This window comes from Lipophrys pholis (genome assembly GCF_963383615.2).
Source record: "Lipophrys pholis genome assembly, chromosome: 17".
NCBI classification, from domain to species: Eukaryota; Metazoa; Chordata; class Actinopteri; order Blenniiformes; family Blenniidae; genus Lipophrys; species Lipophrys pholis.
The window spans coordinates 23884256-23902475 of record NC_137643.1 but is presented as its reverse complement, the minus strand read 5'-3'; the positions used below and the strand labels follow the sequence as shown (position 1 = coordinate 23902475).

Genomic DNA, 18220 nt, shown 5'->3' with positions numbered 1-18220 from the left:
ACGGATATTAAAGACATCCCTGTAACAGATAGTGAGACTAGGTGGAAGTGTTTTGACCAAGTAGTGCAGTATACACTTCCTAGCGACGAGAACGAGTTTTCCAAGCAGCTTACATTGTGATGTGGAGAGATGTCGGTCTCCAGATGGAAGGACAAGGAGGAAAACCCCAGGGTCTTTATTGATTTTCTTTTTAAAAATCTCATTTAGTTTCTTTTGAAATTAATGACCAAAATCCCAAAATGGACCTAACAAGCTCTCTGGTGGGCGTCCTCATGAGGTTCCGACAAGAGGCCTTGGCAGTTATGGCCGACGTAAAGGCCATGTTCCACCAGGTCAGAGTCAGCGATGAGGACACAGACCTCCTCAGGTTTCTTTGGTGGCCTGATGGGAACTACGAGCAGGAGCTTGTTGAGCACAAGATGTTGGTCCACATCTTTGGTGCAACATCTTCGTACAGTGTTGCTACGTTTGCGCTTCAGAAATGTGCGACAGATTTTATGAAGGAATCTGGTGAAGAAGCTGCCAAGACAGTAAAGAAAAATTTCTACGTAGACGACTGTCTTAAGTCAACTACGGAGGAAGACACAGCAACCATCCTTTGCACTGACCTGAGGAGCATGTTGGCAAAGGGTGGATTTCGGCTAACAAAGTGGTCGAGCAACAGCCGGAAGTTGCTCAACTCAATTCCTGAAGAGGAAAGAGCCCATGGGTTTCAAGATCTGGATTTGGATGAACACAACTTGCCGATGGAGAGAGCATTGGGAATCCAGTGGTAGGCTGAATCAGATCAGTTCAAGTTTAAGGTCAACCTCAAAGATCGACCACACACTAGGAGAGGCCTGCTTTCCATCGTCAGTTCCATCTTTGATCCGCTGGGCTTTCTTGCTCCAGTAATACTTCCCGCCAAAAGAATCCTGCAAGATTTATGCCGGCAGACGTACAGCTGGGATGAAGACCTCTCAATCAATGTCATTAAGAGCTGAAAAAAGTGGATCTCAAGTCTACAGCAGCTTGAGAATTTTGGAGCCAACAGATGTGTCAAGACAGAGCAGTTTGGTGCTCCAGTCTTCGTGCAACTGCATCACTCCGCTGATGCAAGTGAAGACGCCTATGGAAGAACAAGCTACCCACTGCTGCGCTCTGTAACTGGTGAAACTCAGTCCAGCCTGATCATGGCAAAGGCAAGGGTCACGCCCTTGAAGTCTCCAACCATACCAAGAATGGAATTGGTGGCGGCCACAGTTGCAATCAAGATGGACAAGCTTCTGAAGAAAGAGCTTGAACTGGAACTTGATGAGTCCATCTTTTGGACTGATAGCACGGCTGTGCTAAAGTATTTGAACAGTGAAAGTGCAAGATTCAAGACTTTCGTTGCTAACAGAATCTCAGCAATCTTGGAGCACTCTGTCGTCCCAGTGGAGATACATCAATACCAATCTGAATCCTGCCGATCATGTCTCGAGAGGACAGACTGTTGAAGCTTTCTTGAGAAATGAAACCTGGCTTTTGGGACCAGGTTTCTTGCGCTGTGCACAAGACCAGTAGTCGAAGAATCCAGATCCTGGAATGCCTGACATCGATGACCCAGAGATCAAAAGAGTAGCTCAAGCACATGTGATTCAGGTGCAAGAGCCCAAAGGTGCAAATGACCAGTTGATGATCCACTACTCATCCTGGACAAAGCTAAAACGCTCCATTGCCTGGTTTCTGAGATTGAAAGATTTGCTGAAGGAACTGAACGCAAAGAGAAAGGAACCAAACGCATCAAGTGAAAAAGGCAGAATGAGTAAGTTCAAGAAAAACTTACAAAGGAACACACCTGACCTGTGAAGATTTAACCAAAGCAGAAACGGAAATCGTGAAGTACTTTCAAAAACAGGGATTCAAAGAAGACTTGGCAATACTAAAGGAATGCCAAAGGGTGAAGAGAAGTAGCTCACTCCACAAGTTGAATCCAGTACTTCAAGATGCAGTTATAAGAGTTGGGGGAAGGTTGAGTCGAGCGGCAATGCCGGCTGATTCCAAGCAGCAAGCCATCTTGGCAAAAGATTCACACATCACAAAGCTTGCGCTGAGCCACATCCATGATGTAACAGCTCTCGCCGGAAGAAATCACATGTTAGCCCAACTGCATAAAAGTTTCTGGATCCCTGGAGCGAATGGAGCTATCAGAAAGTTCCTGTCCAAGTGCGTCATCTGTAGAAAACTACACGGAACTGCTGACAAGCAACTCATGGCGGATCTACCGAAATGCAGGGTCCTGCCCGACGAGCCACCATTCACAAGAGTTGGCGTCGACTACTTTGGGCCATTCCTGGTGAAGAGAGGAAGAGGACTAATAAAGAATTACGGTGTCATCTTTACTTGTCTCGCCGTAAGAGCCATACATCTGGACGTCGCATCTTCACTTGACACTGATGCGTGCCTCAACACTATCAGAAGATTTACCTGGGACAGTGAGTCAGGCAGTCAGAGAGTGGAGCCACACGGTTTTTTGACCTCTCCCTCTCCCTCTCTCTCTCCTTCTTTTCTTATCATTAATGATTGTTACCTGGATTTAACGGACTACTTTTATGCCTTTGGACATCTTTCCTGTACCACCCCTTTTATTTTTTTTTCTGAGCCTAAGTAAACTGTTAAACTTTACGAGTGGTCCTGTGGATTTTGTTCTATGTGGATAAAGAAGAGGGAAATCGATAGAGCGTCAAGCTAAGGCTTCATTCAGTGGAAAACTACATTTAGCTTGTTACATCGCTGCTGCATGAGCCCCGCAGCTCTTTCACATGTCGGAGGGCGGCTTTACGTGATGCCCCTGAACACATCACTCAAAGCTGTCAGCTCCTGCAGTTAAAACCGGACCAACGTCGTGGCTCGGACAAAAACTCTTTTATTACTGAAACACTTCAGAGAAATGTATTTCTGAAAGGACTGAAAGTGAGAAATAAGGTGTGCAGTTGAAAAGTTAAAACGCCGCTTCACAGACGTGTGGCTGCTGCGAGGGGCCGTGGCCTGCGAGTTCGGCAGCTGCCTGACGACACTGCCAAATGTTCTTCCTGTTCTTACGGCTTCTAAAAAGGAGTATGCAGGGGCTTTAAGGTCACTAATGCTTAACATATAACTGGAGGCATTCTATGCAACCACTAATGAAGCATAGAAGAGAAAAAAAGAGATTGATAAAGGACTGGAGCTAAACAGACTGTACTAATGAGAACAACACAATAAGGCTCTCTGTGAAGAACCATCCCTGAACGGTGCCTCAGAACCTTGAACAAAACAGAGCCCCTTAAACAAAAAAACAAGAACAAAGAACAACCTTATAAAAGTATTAAAAGTCTTCTGGCAGGTGAGGCAGAGCCCTTGCTTTTCCCTGCGTCCGGCCCAGCTCTCTCTCCTCTCCCTTCCAACCCTCCGTCTTCACTCAACCCCAATCATGGGCACCTGCCAGCCTCCGGTGTGGCTGCAATGCCTTCTGGGTGCTGTAGTCCCCTTTAGCAGCCATTTTGCCATTTACTGGTTCTCTGTGGAAGGGAATGTACCTCCCTTCCACCACACAGCCTCTGGTGATGCCACAACGTTTGTCCTCACACACTGCGAGAATCACTCAAACTTTTAACTTTCACATGGCTGCTTCTTTTTCTTTACTTTAAATATAATTAAGAATGTCTAATACTGCTGGATGTGTTACGTAAAATATCATAGAATTCAACAGAACTCACAACTTAATCTTGACAGTTAAATTTGAAAGAAAGAAACGTGAAAAGTAATTCAAAGAGTTAGTTTTACCATTCCGATTACATCGACTGAAAACACTTTGAATGTTTTATATGAAATGAAGTTTCAGCGAGTCTCTATCATCATCACATATTTTTGAGTTCAAGCGTAAAAAAGATAACATACAGAGGGCAAAGAATTCTTTAAGAGAAACATCAGCTGCTGCTGAGGTGGCGAAAGAGACGATAGATGGGCGGGTCAATGGAAAAAAGCTGCAGGAACATTTCCTTTAAATTAAATAATATGTCCCGGCTAGCTCAGTAGGTAGAGCATGAGACTCTCTATCTCAAGGTAGAGGGTTCATGTCCCACGCCAGGCGCCACCTTCCCGTGGGCTCACCACCTGCAAGAAGGTTCTTAAACGGATATGGGAGAAAATGGATGGATGGATAGATGAAATAATATGTGATAGTTTGAGGACTTCTTTTCTATAAGGCTTGACATTCAAACTTTGGGCTCGGTCGGTAGAGCGGTCGTCTCCCAATTGGAATGTTGCAGGTTTGATTTCCCTCCCCACCTGTCCACATGTCAAAGTCTCCTTGAGCAAGATACATTACCCCAAATTGCTCCTGGTGGAAGGATTGGGGCCTTGCATGGCGGCCATCTCCGTGTGTGTGAATGGGTGAATGTGACTAATAATGTAAAGCGCCTCTGAATGAAGAGGTTGTTCACTGAAGCCATTGTTTCTCCTCCATCGTCAGCCATGGCGTCGACCCCAGATAACAGGTCCACCCGCCCGGTCAGCGCTCCCATCATGTCGCCAGTGTCCCCCGGGGAGGCCACTCCCTCGCCGCTGCTCGCCGGCCTGCATTGTTTGGACCGCCACGACGGCTCCACGCCCAAAACCCACCGCTCGGCTCACAGGAAGGCCGAGCTGAAGGCCGAAGGTCAGCCGGCTTTTCCGGCCTCCAAGGGCCACAGCCCGAAGCCAGAGTTCACTCCGAACATCAAGGTAGAGAGAAACACTCGTCTCGTCTTTCTATTTTCAGTGGTTATGAAGGGAGCAACAATAATAACACCACCGAAATGATCTTCACCAAACCTGCTACTTGTTATAGACCTGCTGAGAGAAAACGAGCACAGAGCAATGAGAAGCAGCTGAGAATGATGTGATTGTAGAGCCTGTTTTGAGTTTGTGTGTGCTGCAGAAGGTGTCCAGGAAAGAGCGAAGGCGCTCACCCTCTGGACACGTCAACAACGGGGAGAGAGACAGGAAGAGCCAGGTCTGTCTCTCGGTCTGCTTCATGCATGCTCATAGTGCATGTGGGAACAGCTCCAAGACGAGTGTGTCAGCTTTAGAAATCTAATCAAATTGATCTTTAAAACAAACCACGTCACGTCAGCTTCACCAGATACTAACAAGTAGGGATGTCCCGATCCGATCGGTAGATATCGGTTCGGGGCCGATATTGGTGATTTGTGAATTTTTGGAAATGGGCAAATACAGCCGATCACCCCGCCGATCTAAAAAAAACAAAACGCGGTCCGCAACGTCCCCTAATAACCAGAACAATCAGGGACTAGAAGCTCCGGTGGAGCTGCAGAAGCTAGAAGCAGGTGGAGCGGGGCCATAGACCTATAAAACTAGAGTTATATATAGGGGTTTATGTGTTTATGTGCAGAAGTCTACTTCTAAATTTCTATGTGGTCTGTCTTCTTCTGCATTTTTATTGTGTTTGGTGAGTCACAGCGCCCCTAAAGGCCTGGCATGTGTACTACATGCCCTGAAGCCTCGTGTAGAGCCGTGCTCATAGTGAGGTGTGGACGGAAGTTTTTTGGGAGAAGGCCAGGGAGGAAAAAAATCATATTTTCGTTGTGTGGATGTACCCCCAGTTTACAACAACAACTAAAGAAAAACCCTTAAATTTAAAAAAAAACAAAAAAAACTTTAAAATAAAGGATTTTAAAATAAAGGCTCAGTCCCCACAGGGGAGCGATATGGTGAACCAATAACCCAGAAGGTTACGCTAGTTTGAAGGGAGACTGGGATATTCTGAATAAGTTTTTGAGAGTACTATGTTCAGAATACTTTTGTCAAACAGGTTTTACCACTTAGAAGTGGAATTAATTGTTTATAATTCACATTGAAATGTAAATGTTTTGTGACATTCAGGTCAAACCTCTCATACTGCTTTAAGGTAAACTGAACTTTAATACACAAAGAAGTTACATTGGAGCCGAAGAGCTTTTATGTTTAAGTCGTTCTGAGAAGAATTTTGATTCAATAAGTGAGTTTTACAATAATTTCTAGGTAAACAAAGCTTCTGACAATAGTGCTTTTAGCTTCAGACATCTTAGTCGCTCCAAAAATAGACTATTGAGTAACTTTGCAATAGTAATGTGAGTATCGGATCGGGAAAGTATCGGTATCGGCCGATACTCAATTCTGAAAAATCGGATCGGTATCGGGGGCAAAAAAGTGTGATCGGGACATCCCTACTAACAAGCTTGGTTATAGACAAGATAGATCAGATCAGATACCGCTATCAGAAAGCGTCCTGTGTGAACTGTTCAGTCCAATGTGAGAGCTGTTGGTGTTCTTCTGTGTTGCTGAGACGTGACCTTGTGTTTCCTGTGACGGGAACAGCTCGCTCTGCAGGACAAAAAGACAGACGTGGTCCGAGTGAGGAAGGTTAGCCTGCGGCCGAGCCACCTCGCATCCTTCACCCTTCCGGAGCCCCTTCACTAACGCTGCCATGTTTCACTGCTTCAGCCTCATCTCTCACCCTGTACACGTTCTGCACGATAACTTCCTGTCAGCCATCAGTTTACTGTGAAAGCTTCGATTCAGTCGGTCACTGCTGAAACTAACCTAATCTCACTCCAAACTGTGTAATACCTGTGTTTGTCCAACCTTAAAAATTGAGTCACGTCACAAAATTGCACAAAAATGCTCCAAAAACGTAACATGGGTTTGTTCATCTGACTAATTTTTTTTCCTGCAGCCAGACTTCAGGTCACATGACTGCCGAGTTATTCCCGACAGGAAGATTAAATATCTATTTTTGGTTGAATTTGCAATATTGTAAGATAGATTGTGGCTTTAGCTTTGTTTTCATAGCTTTTCAAGCAACTCATGCACACTTAATTAGCATTGTGTCCATTCGATTTGCGTATATGATCCATACTTTTTCCGTTTCCATGTGCATTCATTCAGCTTTCTCGTCAAACCGAACTGTATGTGCTCATTGTTCCATAGATAATCTCTAATAAAAGAGAGGATTTCATGATTTCTCTCTCGCTAATGTGTGTGTGAGCAGCTTGGGCGCTGTGAAACTCGCCCAGAGGAGGCGGGGCTTAGCCAGGGTTTCACCGATTAGTGATCAACAAATAGGAGTGACTTAACATAAAATTAAACCAAATTTTATGGTTTAAAATTAAACCCATCAGCATCATTTGATGTCCGAGACTTGGGGCACTTTTTCTTAAACGCTCATCGCAAGACCTGCTTGGTGATTGGCTTGAAGTCAGTTCTGGTTTGTTCTTGCATGTTTCTGCGAGATGTTGAGATGTCGTGATGAAGACATCGAGCATTGAGTCTCTGATTATTAACTCTATTACAATCTCTTCTAATTTACCCATTCGAAAGGACAAATTTGGCTGAAAAGCTGCAGGTCAGGTTCAACTTTCTCCATTATAGTTATTTTTTAAATGCACGCAAACAGAAATGTGTTCAGAATTTTGCAGACGTGCCCGGGTTTGTTAATGTTTATAAATGTTTAGCTGTGCTCATATTTATCAATAACTGAAAATCTAAGAGCTTAAAAAAGCAGTTTTATGTTGACCGCAGCAATTCTAACATGATTTGAAAGATGGATTTATGTATTGGTGAAAAATAGACTTGAGGTTGTTTTTATTTTTCTCTAAACTGTCATTTCAAGGAAACCAGCCCCAAAACATATTCATTTTCTAAAAGAGAGTAATTAAGCATTTGCTTACAAGTACAAGTATAAAACTGTCATCTTAATAAGTGCTCTGTATTCACTATCTGTTTAAAAGCACAACCATTCCTCCGCTGGGTGCCTCTGTCAGTCTAAACAAAAAGGCAGGAATGTTGTGATGTGGTTTAAAAATGCACTGGATTTAAATTAACACCGACTGAAACTGAAGAATGATGAAGAGACAATTTGCACCACCAGCCGTGGTTTTAAAACAGGTTTGATGAGACTACAAACTATGATCCCACACCACAATAGAATTTATGTTTAATTTGTCTTTATGTATTATTCCCGGTGGCTGTATGTTCATGATTTTTTTTAAATTTCTTATTCAGATGTGTGTATTAATACTGCCTTAACAATTGTGTTCCCCTTCTGGCGCGAATCATTCAATGAATAAATCAGTCTGTATCTGTAACCACAAAAACTCTTATTCTGTTAATACTAATAATAATGCTCATACAAATGATACTTGTAACTCTGCTCCATAACACCAATAAGTATTCTACTACTACTACTACTATTAATTATAATATTTCTACTAATACCTCCTTTATAATACTTCCTTACCGCCTTTACTAATACTCAGTGTGCAAAGTAAAATGGACTTTTTGTTTTTGTACATATTTCCTGGATGGATGTCTGGACTGGATTTCATATGAATGTCAATGAAAGAAAGAAAAGAAAAGTGTGACTCCAGCAGGAATTGAACCCAAACCTCCTGTGTGACTGAATCATGTCTGAATCTAAACATGCCAGTCTGGTCGCAAGTTATCACATCTACATTAACGTGCTTAAACTGACCTCGGAAACACTTTAACACGCATCAACAAACCATTAATTGACACCATACAGGCGAGACCATCATAATTTGAAGAATGTGGTCCAGGCGGCCAACGAGAGATCCGGACCTCGGCACTATCATAAACAACACAGAGATAAATAATCCATCCAGCTTCTTTCCAACTTATCCAGTTCAGTTTATCCTCCTGGGGGGGCGAGGGCAGGGTACACCCAGGACAGGGCGCCAGTCTGTCACAGGGCAAACACATACAGACAAACAACCAAACACACTCACGTTCACACCTCGGGGCAATTCAGCATCACCAATTTACCTCACATGCACGTTTTTGGACTGTGGGAGTAAACCAGAGTACCCAGAGGAACCCCCCCCCCCACACACACACACACACAGGGGGAACCTGCAAACTCCACATAGAAAGGCCCTGAGTCATACTTCAACCCACAACCTTCTCGCTGTGAGGCAGGAGCACTAACCACTGCGCCACCGTGCGGCGAGATTCTAATTATGGTACTAATAAGCATAATGATAATAACAGGAAACCACGTAAATCCAAAGCTGACATGAGGGAGGAGCTGGAGTCATTAGAGAAGCTCCAAGCGACGATGAAGCACTGAGACATGGAGGGAAAAGGGCCTGAACTCAAAAGGGAAGAGAAGCCACATTAATTAGACTCACACAGGGAGGGTGAACAGGAAGGACAAGTGACTGGAGACGCACAAGAGATTCCAAAATTAAACAGGAAAAGACAAACCTGTAAGAGACAAAACTTGACAAAGACACAAGATGATCCCTGACACTTCCTTTGCTGGACTGGCCTGTTACCGCTCCTCAGAGACCATCTCATTCTGATTTGTAAATCCCGTATTTCCGAGGTTCCCTGTTTGAAATTGAGCAGGTGTCTGATTGTGACGCTTCAGACTGGCGCCGCCACGCTTCGATTGTGAAAACAAGAATTGTGTGCAGGCCGGCACCTTTTTTTTTTAAATGAAAGAGTTCTGATTCACCCTCATACGTTAAAACGGGCCTGATATTAAACATTGTCCTGAAAGAAATTATGACCAAAATTAAAAAAACTAAAATGCATGGGGGGAAAAATGCATTTTGCCAATATTTTAGAGACGAAATGAGGGGTTTTCATGTCGCCTCCCCGTAGTTTGTACCCTGTTAATACTAACTAAGTAACTAACTAACTACCAACCAAGCAACCAACCAATAGTAAAACCTATTAAGTTAAACTTTCAATTTGAGGGAGGACCTGTTACACCTGGTCATGTTCCCAACCTGTTGGTGTCATTACCACTGACGGCTCCTTTAACCACCACCTTTTCTTTCAGCATTACTCGACCTCCTCGGCTTTGTCAGATGGTTTTTTTATCAAATTGTTCATGATCAAATCAGACTTTTCACATTATTGTTTTACAGTACAGAAACATTCTCAGTTATTTCAATTTGTTATAGGGCGTGACAGCTTTTTAAGGAGGATGATTATCATAAATTCATAATCATGCAGACATGCAATGTGACGTCCTCCCGGTGCCGCTGCTGCATGCAGACATGCAATGTGACGTCCTCCCGGAGCCTCTGCTGCATGCAGACATGCAATGTGACGTCCTCCCAGAGCCTCTGCTGCATGCAGACATGCAATGTGACGTCCTCCCAGAGCCTCTGCTGCATGCAGACATGCAATGTGACGTCCTCCCAGAGCCTCTGCTGCATGCAGACATGCAATGTGACGTCCTCCCAGTGCCTCTGCTGCATGCAGACATGCAATGTGACGTCCTCCCAGAGCCTCTGCTGCATGCAGACATGCAATGTGACGTCCTCCCGGTGCCGCTGCTGCCTCCTCTCGCTCACACTCACCGACTGCAGCCGGTCTTTTCCTCTGAAAAGTGAAAACAACTCCTGTCACGCTTTGTTTCTGCAAACATCTTATCTTCTTTTTTGTAATTCACACCCATGTGCTCAATTTTATGATTTTTGTTGAAACCTCTGAATCACCTGTGCTTATTTACAATCAGCTCTTCCTTTCTCATTTTCCACAGAAGAGATCTAAGAAACTTGAGGGTGAAACAATTTATATCAGACATAGCAATTTAATGTTGGAGGTTTGTATCTGTTGTGCTTCTTTTTTTGTGATCCGGGTCTTTGTGCTTGCACGAACATTTTGATAGTTTAGTTTGGCTTTAACGCATCCGTGTGTTTCTCTTTGTTTTATGCTTTGTTTTTAGCTCAACCCTAAAGCGTTTGCATGCACTCTTTTCCTCTCTGACTCTCATGCAAGTAGTTTTGTATCATTTTTTTCATGAACCTCATCATGTCATTTTCATACGAGGAACTATATATATGATTGGGGAACTTGCTGTATCGGGCAGATTTGTGTCTTTTTTAAACGTCAGGATTTGCAGCACATTAACACAGGTTCACTGCGTCTCACACAGGAATAAACCTGTCTGATGCAGGTCTTAATAAATATACACACACATGAAACATACATCAGTGTCAGAAGGCAGAGCTGTAAAAGTATGTTTAAAATCCCCTAAACTGCTTCTCCTGCTCTGGTGTGCACGTCTGCTGTATGAAGACTGTGTTCACCACTGCTGACCAAACAAACCTGTTTTCCAGTCATGTATGTTCTCCTGAAACAATCAGCACATCTGAAACTCTCCACTGCTCATGTGTGCGCCATCATTATGTGGCTGTGAACTCATTCAGTCTGGATCACTGTCCTCGCAGTGCTGCTTAACAACTAAATCACAAAAAGCTGATGTACCGCCATACATATTAAGGTTTATGAATTAACATGACTAATTAATGGCATCCATACATGCAGTAAAATGAAAAGGTGGAAGGACATCCATCCCCAGTAGAAGGTCCTTTCACCTCCTTTGACACTCTTCCAGTACGTCTGCAAGAGTTTTTTCTGTTATTTCTAAATGCTGTTAGATTCTATCGAGGATTCACGGCTGATTTAAAAACACCTCTCATTTCCTTTCCAACTGTCCTTCTGTGCTCCTGTTTGTAATTTTGGCTCAATGTCCTCCTGAAGTTCTTCAAAGCTTCCCTGCAAATCCACTGGCTGACGTGTTTCTTTCCAACATCTTGATTTGCTTTGAATCTCATCATTCCTCGACACCCCAGTACCAAAGGCACCAGAGCCGGCCCACAGACTCAGCGCACCTCCACCATGCTGTACGGGTTCCTACTTTGGTTTCATGGTCCCGATTTAAGTTCAGGAAGCGTCTCAATACTGTGAGGACCATGAAAACACCGGGACAGTGTTGAAATACAGCTTTAAGGGTCTTAGCTGAATATCTTGTGAAAATTTCGTTTTGTTTTCTTTATAACAGTGATGCTCTCAAACAGCTCTGTTGAAACTGGGATGCTTATGCCGGAACATTTCAGGGTTGGATATATTTCAGTAATCAAAAGGTTCCCACGTGGTTACCTCAGAGTGAATCCTGCTGATATAAGTAAAATAAGTTTGGTCTGTGTAGAGATCAGTCGAGCTCAGGAACAGGTGACCTGCAAAAATTAGATTTGACTTGAGTTGTGCTTTTTAAACCACTTCAGTAACAAAGCACTATACATTGACAGTGATGTACCTACCATTGGAGCATTTGGCAGTATTTGACATTTTGACACAGTGAGATTGGGCAATTGAACCCTCACTCCCAGCTGAGCCACAGTCGTCCCAGTTACTGAATCATTCTGGGGAAACAGAACAGCTTGTGGTCACTGATCTACTTCTGAATTCTGCCTCATGAAGAAAGTGTGAGGATAGTTGTCCAAATTACAGAACAACCACTTTATTACTTCTGCAGATTGGCCCAGGCTGAAGTCAGTCTGAGGCCATGTTCACACGTACCCGGGTATTTGAAAAAACTGTGATATTTGTCTGCGTTTGGGCCGCGCATTTACATAAAAACGCAGCTATGACTCACCACAAATGATGTTTCCTGAAAACTCCGGCCACAGTGGAGATCAGAACTCTGGTTTCTCTGGTTGCATCTAATGGATATTTACGTCACAATTTGTGACGTCATATTTTCTTTCCAGGATTCTGATTGGCTATCATGGCTTCATGCTCCTCGTTTCAATGCCCCCTACAGGTTTGGCATGCATAGCAGCTCTGAACCAGGTGTATATGCTAGTCTGGGTAAATTTTTTACAATTTTTATAAACGTAAAGGGGCAAATATCCGTTTTGGTAAAAACCCGGGTACGTGCAAACGTGGCCTGAAACGATTTGAAACACAACATTGCCCACCTGATGCCATCTTCTGCCATCAGAAATGCTAAGAACCTTATTAATCTCCTTTGGAGAAGGATCTTCACTGAAATTACCCGTTTGTAGGCAGCCACATAGCATAGATATGCAAGGGAAGCTGAGGGTCTTGCTCAGGGAAAGCCGGTGCATGTTTTTTGGACTGTGGGGGAGACTGGAGTACCGGGAGAAAACCAGGGAGAACATGCAACAATCCACACAGAATGGCCAGGGATGGATTTGTACCGAGGACCTTCTTGCTGTGCCAATGTGTGGCTAATTCTAATTTTATTTTATTCATACAGCCCCAATTACAATATAGTCATCTCCAAGTACTTTCAGAGAAAAACCTAACAATTCCACTTGGCCAAGCATAGGAGCAAGCATAGGAGCAAGTATAGGAGTGGGTTTAGGAGCAAGCAAGCAGCATGCGAGCAGGTATAAGAATGGGTATAGGAGCAGGCATAGGAGCGGCATGGGAGCAAGCATAGGAATGGGTTTTAGGAACAAGCAAAGGAAAAGGCGGCCATAGGAGCAGGCATAGGAGCAGTCTGAGCGGAAATAGGAGCGAGCATAGGAGCAGGCATAGTAGTGAGCAGAGGTGCAAGTATAGAGGTAAGCATGGGAGTGGGCATAGGAACAGACATAGGATTGGGCAAAGGGGAGCAGACATAGGAGCAGGTATAGGAGCAGGTATAGGTTCGGGCATGTGTGGTAGTGCCTTTTTCCACTATTGGCAAAAGTCCGAAGAAGAGGAGATGATTTTGACGCACCGCAGTGCAGCTCTTTCTGGAGCTCGGTCATCAGTGTGTTCAAATGACCCCAAATGAAGCCAACGGAGAAAGCTTCAGTCTTATTTATTGTGAACGCTGTAAATTCACGTCGTGGTGCTCTGCTGCCTTTGGGACGGGATAAAATAATGATGAAAGATTATGGTGGCTCCAGAATAGTTTCTTTATAGAAAAGCTTCTGCAAACTGCAGCAGAACTTGGCACATTGGAAGAGTTAAGAAACTCCCAGAAACTCTGATTTGAGACGTGCTTTGATATTCTTATTTCTGCAAACAAACATTAATGAATGGAAACAATGAGTGCACCACAGTTAATCGTCTATGTGGAAGTTCTTAATTTGCCTCAGAAAAACTCTTGATTTTGGCTATTCAGCAGTTTTTGAAACATTAAAATTTGTAATTCAGTGTTTCTTAATTTATGTGTTTAGTGTTTGAGACTTCTTTGATGGCACTGATTCACTATCTCAGCAGCTCTCACTTTTCCCCATTTTCCCATCTTTGACATCTTTATTAGTTCTCAGTCCTGTTTGTTCTCTTCTCTGTGTAAACTGTATTCTCCACCTCCCCTCTGCCGCCCTCTTACCGTTCTGCTCCTGTTGAAGGACCAGGATAAAACCCAGACTGAGATAATGCGCCACCACACAAGCATCAGTGAGCTGAAGAGGAGTTTCATGGAGTCAGTCCCAGAGCCACGGCCCAGTGAATGGGACAAGCGTCTGTCCACCAACTCGCCATTCCGCACGGCACGCATCAACGGCCAGCTCCAGCCAGCGGTAAGGACAACACTGAATTTGCAGAATGCTCAGGCACAGACTCTATCCAAAGCTTCTGAGCTTCACACACTGCTGACGTCTGTCAATCAAGATAAGGAGAGAAATGAAGTAATTTAAGCGACTTAACAGAATGCAATTCTAGCTTTGATTCACAGAAATATGGGAAATGGATCTCAGGTCATGTTGAGGGGAACTCTTTGAACCTGTTGAAAAACAATGAGCCCAATCATTGCGGCAGCATTTGGAATCCAGTTAGTGTGTAAAAGTGTGAGGTGAAACAGGCACAGGAGCCGATATGAAAAGCATAAAGCGTCACAGATCAAAGAATAGAGACTCTTAAATGGTCGTTTACTGTGTGTCAGATAAAGAAAACCTGTTTTCTTCACCGATTTGCCCGATGTGGTGTTTGTTTGCTCAAACTTGGTACCACAGCTGGAATACTAGAAGAAAAAAGAAAAGATCTGCTATATAGTGAACAGAGAGGTATTCTTATTTCTCTTTCGCTTTTGGAAAACACGTCGATAACTTGTGTTTCGAAGTGAGTTAACATGCAGCCACACTGATACGGTCCAGGATAGATTACAATAAATTAGATTAGAGAACCCATTGATGATTTATTGTCAGTTACCAGGTCTCATCTGTCTTAAAGGTTCCCACTGCTCTGCATGATGATGAATATATTGTGACAGTGTTCAGGGGCGTCTCCTGATCCTCCACCTGTTGGTACTGTTCTCCACGTCATCTCACAGCTTCGAGCATGATGACCTGCTCTCATAATTGCATTTTTTTTTTGATGCTGAAGACATTTTCCTTTATAGTTTCTTATGTGCATACATGTTGAGGCAGCATGTGTGCACAGATGGACTGCACACAGCGATGTTGATGCTGAGTTTGATATATATATTGTTGGTGTGAAATGTTTCTGCTGAGAACTTCGGTGTGCTTCAAACCAGCCGGTTTACACTGAATTTATGAGACGTATGATGGAGGCGGAGATGAGGTCTGAGACTTGCGTGCACGTTTCTTCCTGAAAGCAGCAGAACAATTCAAGAGGTTGATGTGAGCGATTAAAACCCTTCAGACTTGAAGTATCCGGTTCCCTTCATGCGAATTATAAGCTCCACTGCAATCATTCAATACCTCGTTCGTATCTACACAAAGCCTACCTGAATGTGTATGACACACAGGTACACACAGGTACATACAGGTACACACAAGTACATGTAGGTTGACACATATACACACGTCAGACATATGGAGCAGTTCTGCAGTACAACAGTTAAACAGACATTATGTGATAATGTTTTTTTACTATTTTGATGTGCCCTGCAATAAAGAAGCAGTATATAAACCTGAACTTAAGTATCTTAAGTACATCCAATTAACAGTGCTCCGTCTCTTCTTCGATAAAATGTTTTCATTCATGATCTTCTGTCCTGTTGTCTCCACATTTGGCGTAAAGTTGAAACAAAGAGGCGAAATGGGATCGAGTGCAGCAGGACTCGTCTGAATTAACATGTTGACATAAACATTGCATGAAAACATGGGTTAGTGCAGCTCACTCAGCGTTTTCTAAGTTGCTTATTGTGACTGTTGATATTGCGATGATGGTCATGATGACGACGATGATGGTGATGATGAATTAGCAGTACATGGAGGAGCATTGGAGGTTAACGAGAACAGATGAAAGAGGGAGGAAGTGAGGAGCCCAGTGACTTCAGCTCCCAGACTGGGCTTTTCCACCAAAAAGAGTGCCATGGCCAGTTCTTAAATGAGCACCGCCAAAAAAAACTGGTTGTTATTCCACCGTTAACGGAGAGAAGTGAGAGCCACGTCATTGCGTCGCTCCAAAACGTTGTATGTCACTGATTTCACCAATGGAGCGCTCACACAGGAAAAGCAGATGGATTAAAATTATCGGTTTCATCCGGGACGAAGACCAAAGAGCCAGAAAACATTGCGTCTCACTGTGGCTCTATTGGGGAACGTAGGAATTGTCCCTCCTACCTCCTCATCTATCGACGCCTCCTTCACCCCGGAAGTGTTCTGTGCGGCGGCCATGATAAGGACTGTCTGAATTCTCAAGAAGCAAAGGAAAGGAGGCTCGTTGCTTCCTTTAGAGCAGGAGTGTCAAACTCATTTCCACCGAGGGCCACAGCCACATAATGGCTGCTCCTCAAAGGGCCAAATGTAACTGAAAGAGTATAAATGTAACTAGATGTAAACAAATATAATGTAAAATAAATGTTGCTACTCTTCGATTTTAAATAACTCTAACTTTATCACTTATACATATTACTAATGTTACATATGCATTTGCATAGCTATAAAAAATATATTTGCTAGTTGCTCTGTTAACTTGCCTCCTTACTTGGTGTCAAAATGTGGACTTATATTGTTCTGTTTGACACCCGACACGCCTCAGAACAAAAAAATGTCATCGTTCATCGTTCATCCTTTCATCTGCATCAAGTTTTCCCTTTTTTTCTGGACATTTTGGGATCATTTATATTTCTCAATTCTACTTGTGGAAAATTGCATTGATGTTTAAACGCTGCAATCTTCACGGGTAATATAATATTTATTTATTTATTCATTTGATCGGGACATCACACACTAATGAACAATCATATACAAATTGTAAATGTGCCAGATTGTAGCAAAACTGCAAATTTACATCTTTAGTATTATAAAAATAGTAGAATCGACATGCGTTGTGGGAAATGCAGTTTTACAAAGATGTGGCGAGCTCAAAGAAACAAACCTCACTACTTGATAAAATTAGATTTTGCAATGGGTGCAAAAGTCCAAAAACAACAATCAATCAAATGTTTTTAAGCATTTTTTTTTTTGTTTTTTGTTTTTCATTGTTAAACGCCGCTCCTCCCGGGTCTTGCGCTGCATCTGGAGGGAGCAGTCGCCCCGTCCCCCTCCCAACCCAACCAATCTCACGGGGGGAACATCCTAATCTGGATGTGCGCAAGTGCAGAACTATTTCCGTGTCAACAAAGGCACATGTTATTACCGTATTGTTTCCAATAGACACGCACCCCAAGGCGTGCACTCCGCGTCTATAGAAAATAGTACGGTGTTTATTTTAAGACAATCAGACCTTTAAGCCCTCGCGGGCCACATAAAATAACGTGGCAGGCCACATTTGGCCCGCGGGCCTAGAGTTTGACACATGTGCTTTAGAGCCTCCTTTAGCTTAGGAACTACTGATGCTTCCTTTATCAAAGATGGTGAGCTCATGCTGCCCCACAATTCCTTGCGGCGACAACATTTAAAGGGACCCGTTGATTGGTCTATAGTACATTAGAGTGAAGTTATTGAATTTTATGACGGATATAAAAGCGTTTAAAATGGTGAAAAAGCATTTTTATATCAAACCAAATGTTGTAGTCTGATCAGCAGGAGACCAGTGAAGGCTGCAGTGAGTTTAGTGACACTGCAGTGAATACCAGTGAAGTTTTTAGATGTTTTTGTAATTTGGTGGTTGTGCTGACTGCTCATTAGCCCCGTTTTCACCACACAAAAAGTGCAGGAATAGAGTGGTATAGTCCGTTACGGTTTGGGTTTCCGCTGCAAGAATTTGGGATTTTCCCGAAATAACTGCTCCAAAGTTTGACGCTTTTCCGCCACCCTTCCGTTTTTTCCGTATTTGGGATCATAGAACAGATCTGATTTTAAGTCGATTGGTCGGTGATTTACTAGACGCCCTCAATATTTGAATATGTCAGCTGTATAAATCCTATTCAGCTTTGCACTAGTTGTTTGTTGTTGTTTTTTTCTTTGCTGGCAACTTTCATGTCGGTCCCAAAAGAGCAGACGCGAGGCAGAGATGGAGACCTGGACTCAAGAGCAGAAGCTACGGCCGTAAC

The 18220-nt window shown here is 43.3% G+C and overlaps 1 protein-coding gene across 11 annotated transcripts in view; it reads left to right on the top strand.

The window, feature by feature from the left end:
• The window catches only part of epb41a (erythrocyte membrane protein band 4.1a), a 69976-nt gene that overhangs the window by 32214 nt on the left and 19542 nt on the right, over window positions 1-18220 (top strand). For 6 of the 11 annotated variants that reach the window (XM_080485630.1, XM_080485634.1, XM_080485629.1 and 3 more), the window contains exons 12-14: window positions 4472-4722; window positions 10742-10789; window positions 14169-14339. In XM_080485630.1, the coding sequence (XP_080341756.1) occupies window positions 4472-4722; window positions 10742-10789; window positions 14169-14339 (470 nt within the window). Of the gene's footprint in view, window positions 1-4471; window positions 4723-4918; window positions 4994-6357; window positions 6403-10555; window positions 10619-10741; window positions 10790-14168; window positions 14340-18220 lie in introns of all 11 variants that reach the window. The other 5 variants (XM_080485628.1, XM_080485633.1, XM_080485632.1 and 2 more) reach the window with 2 other exon arrangements.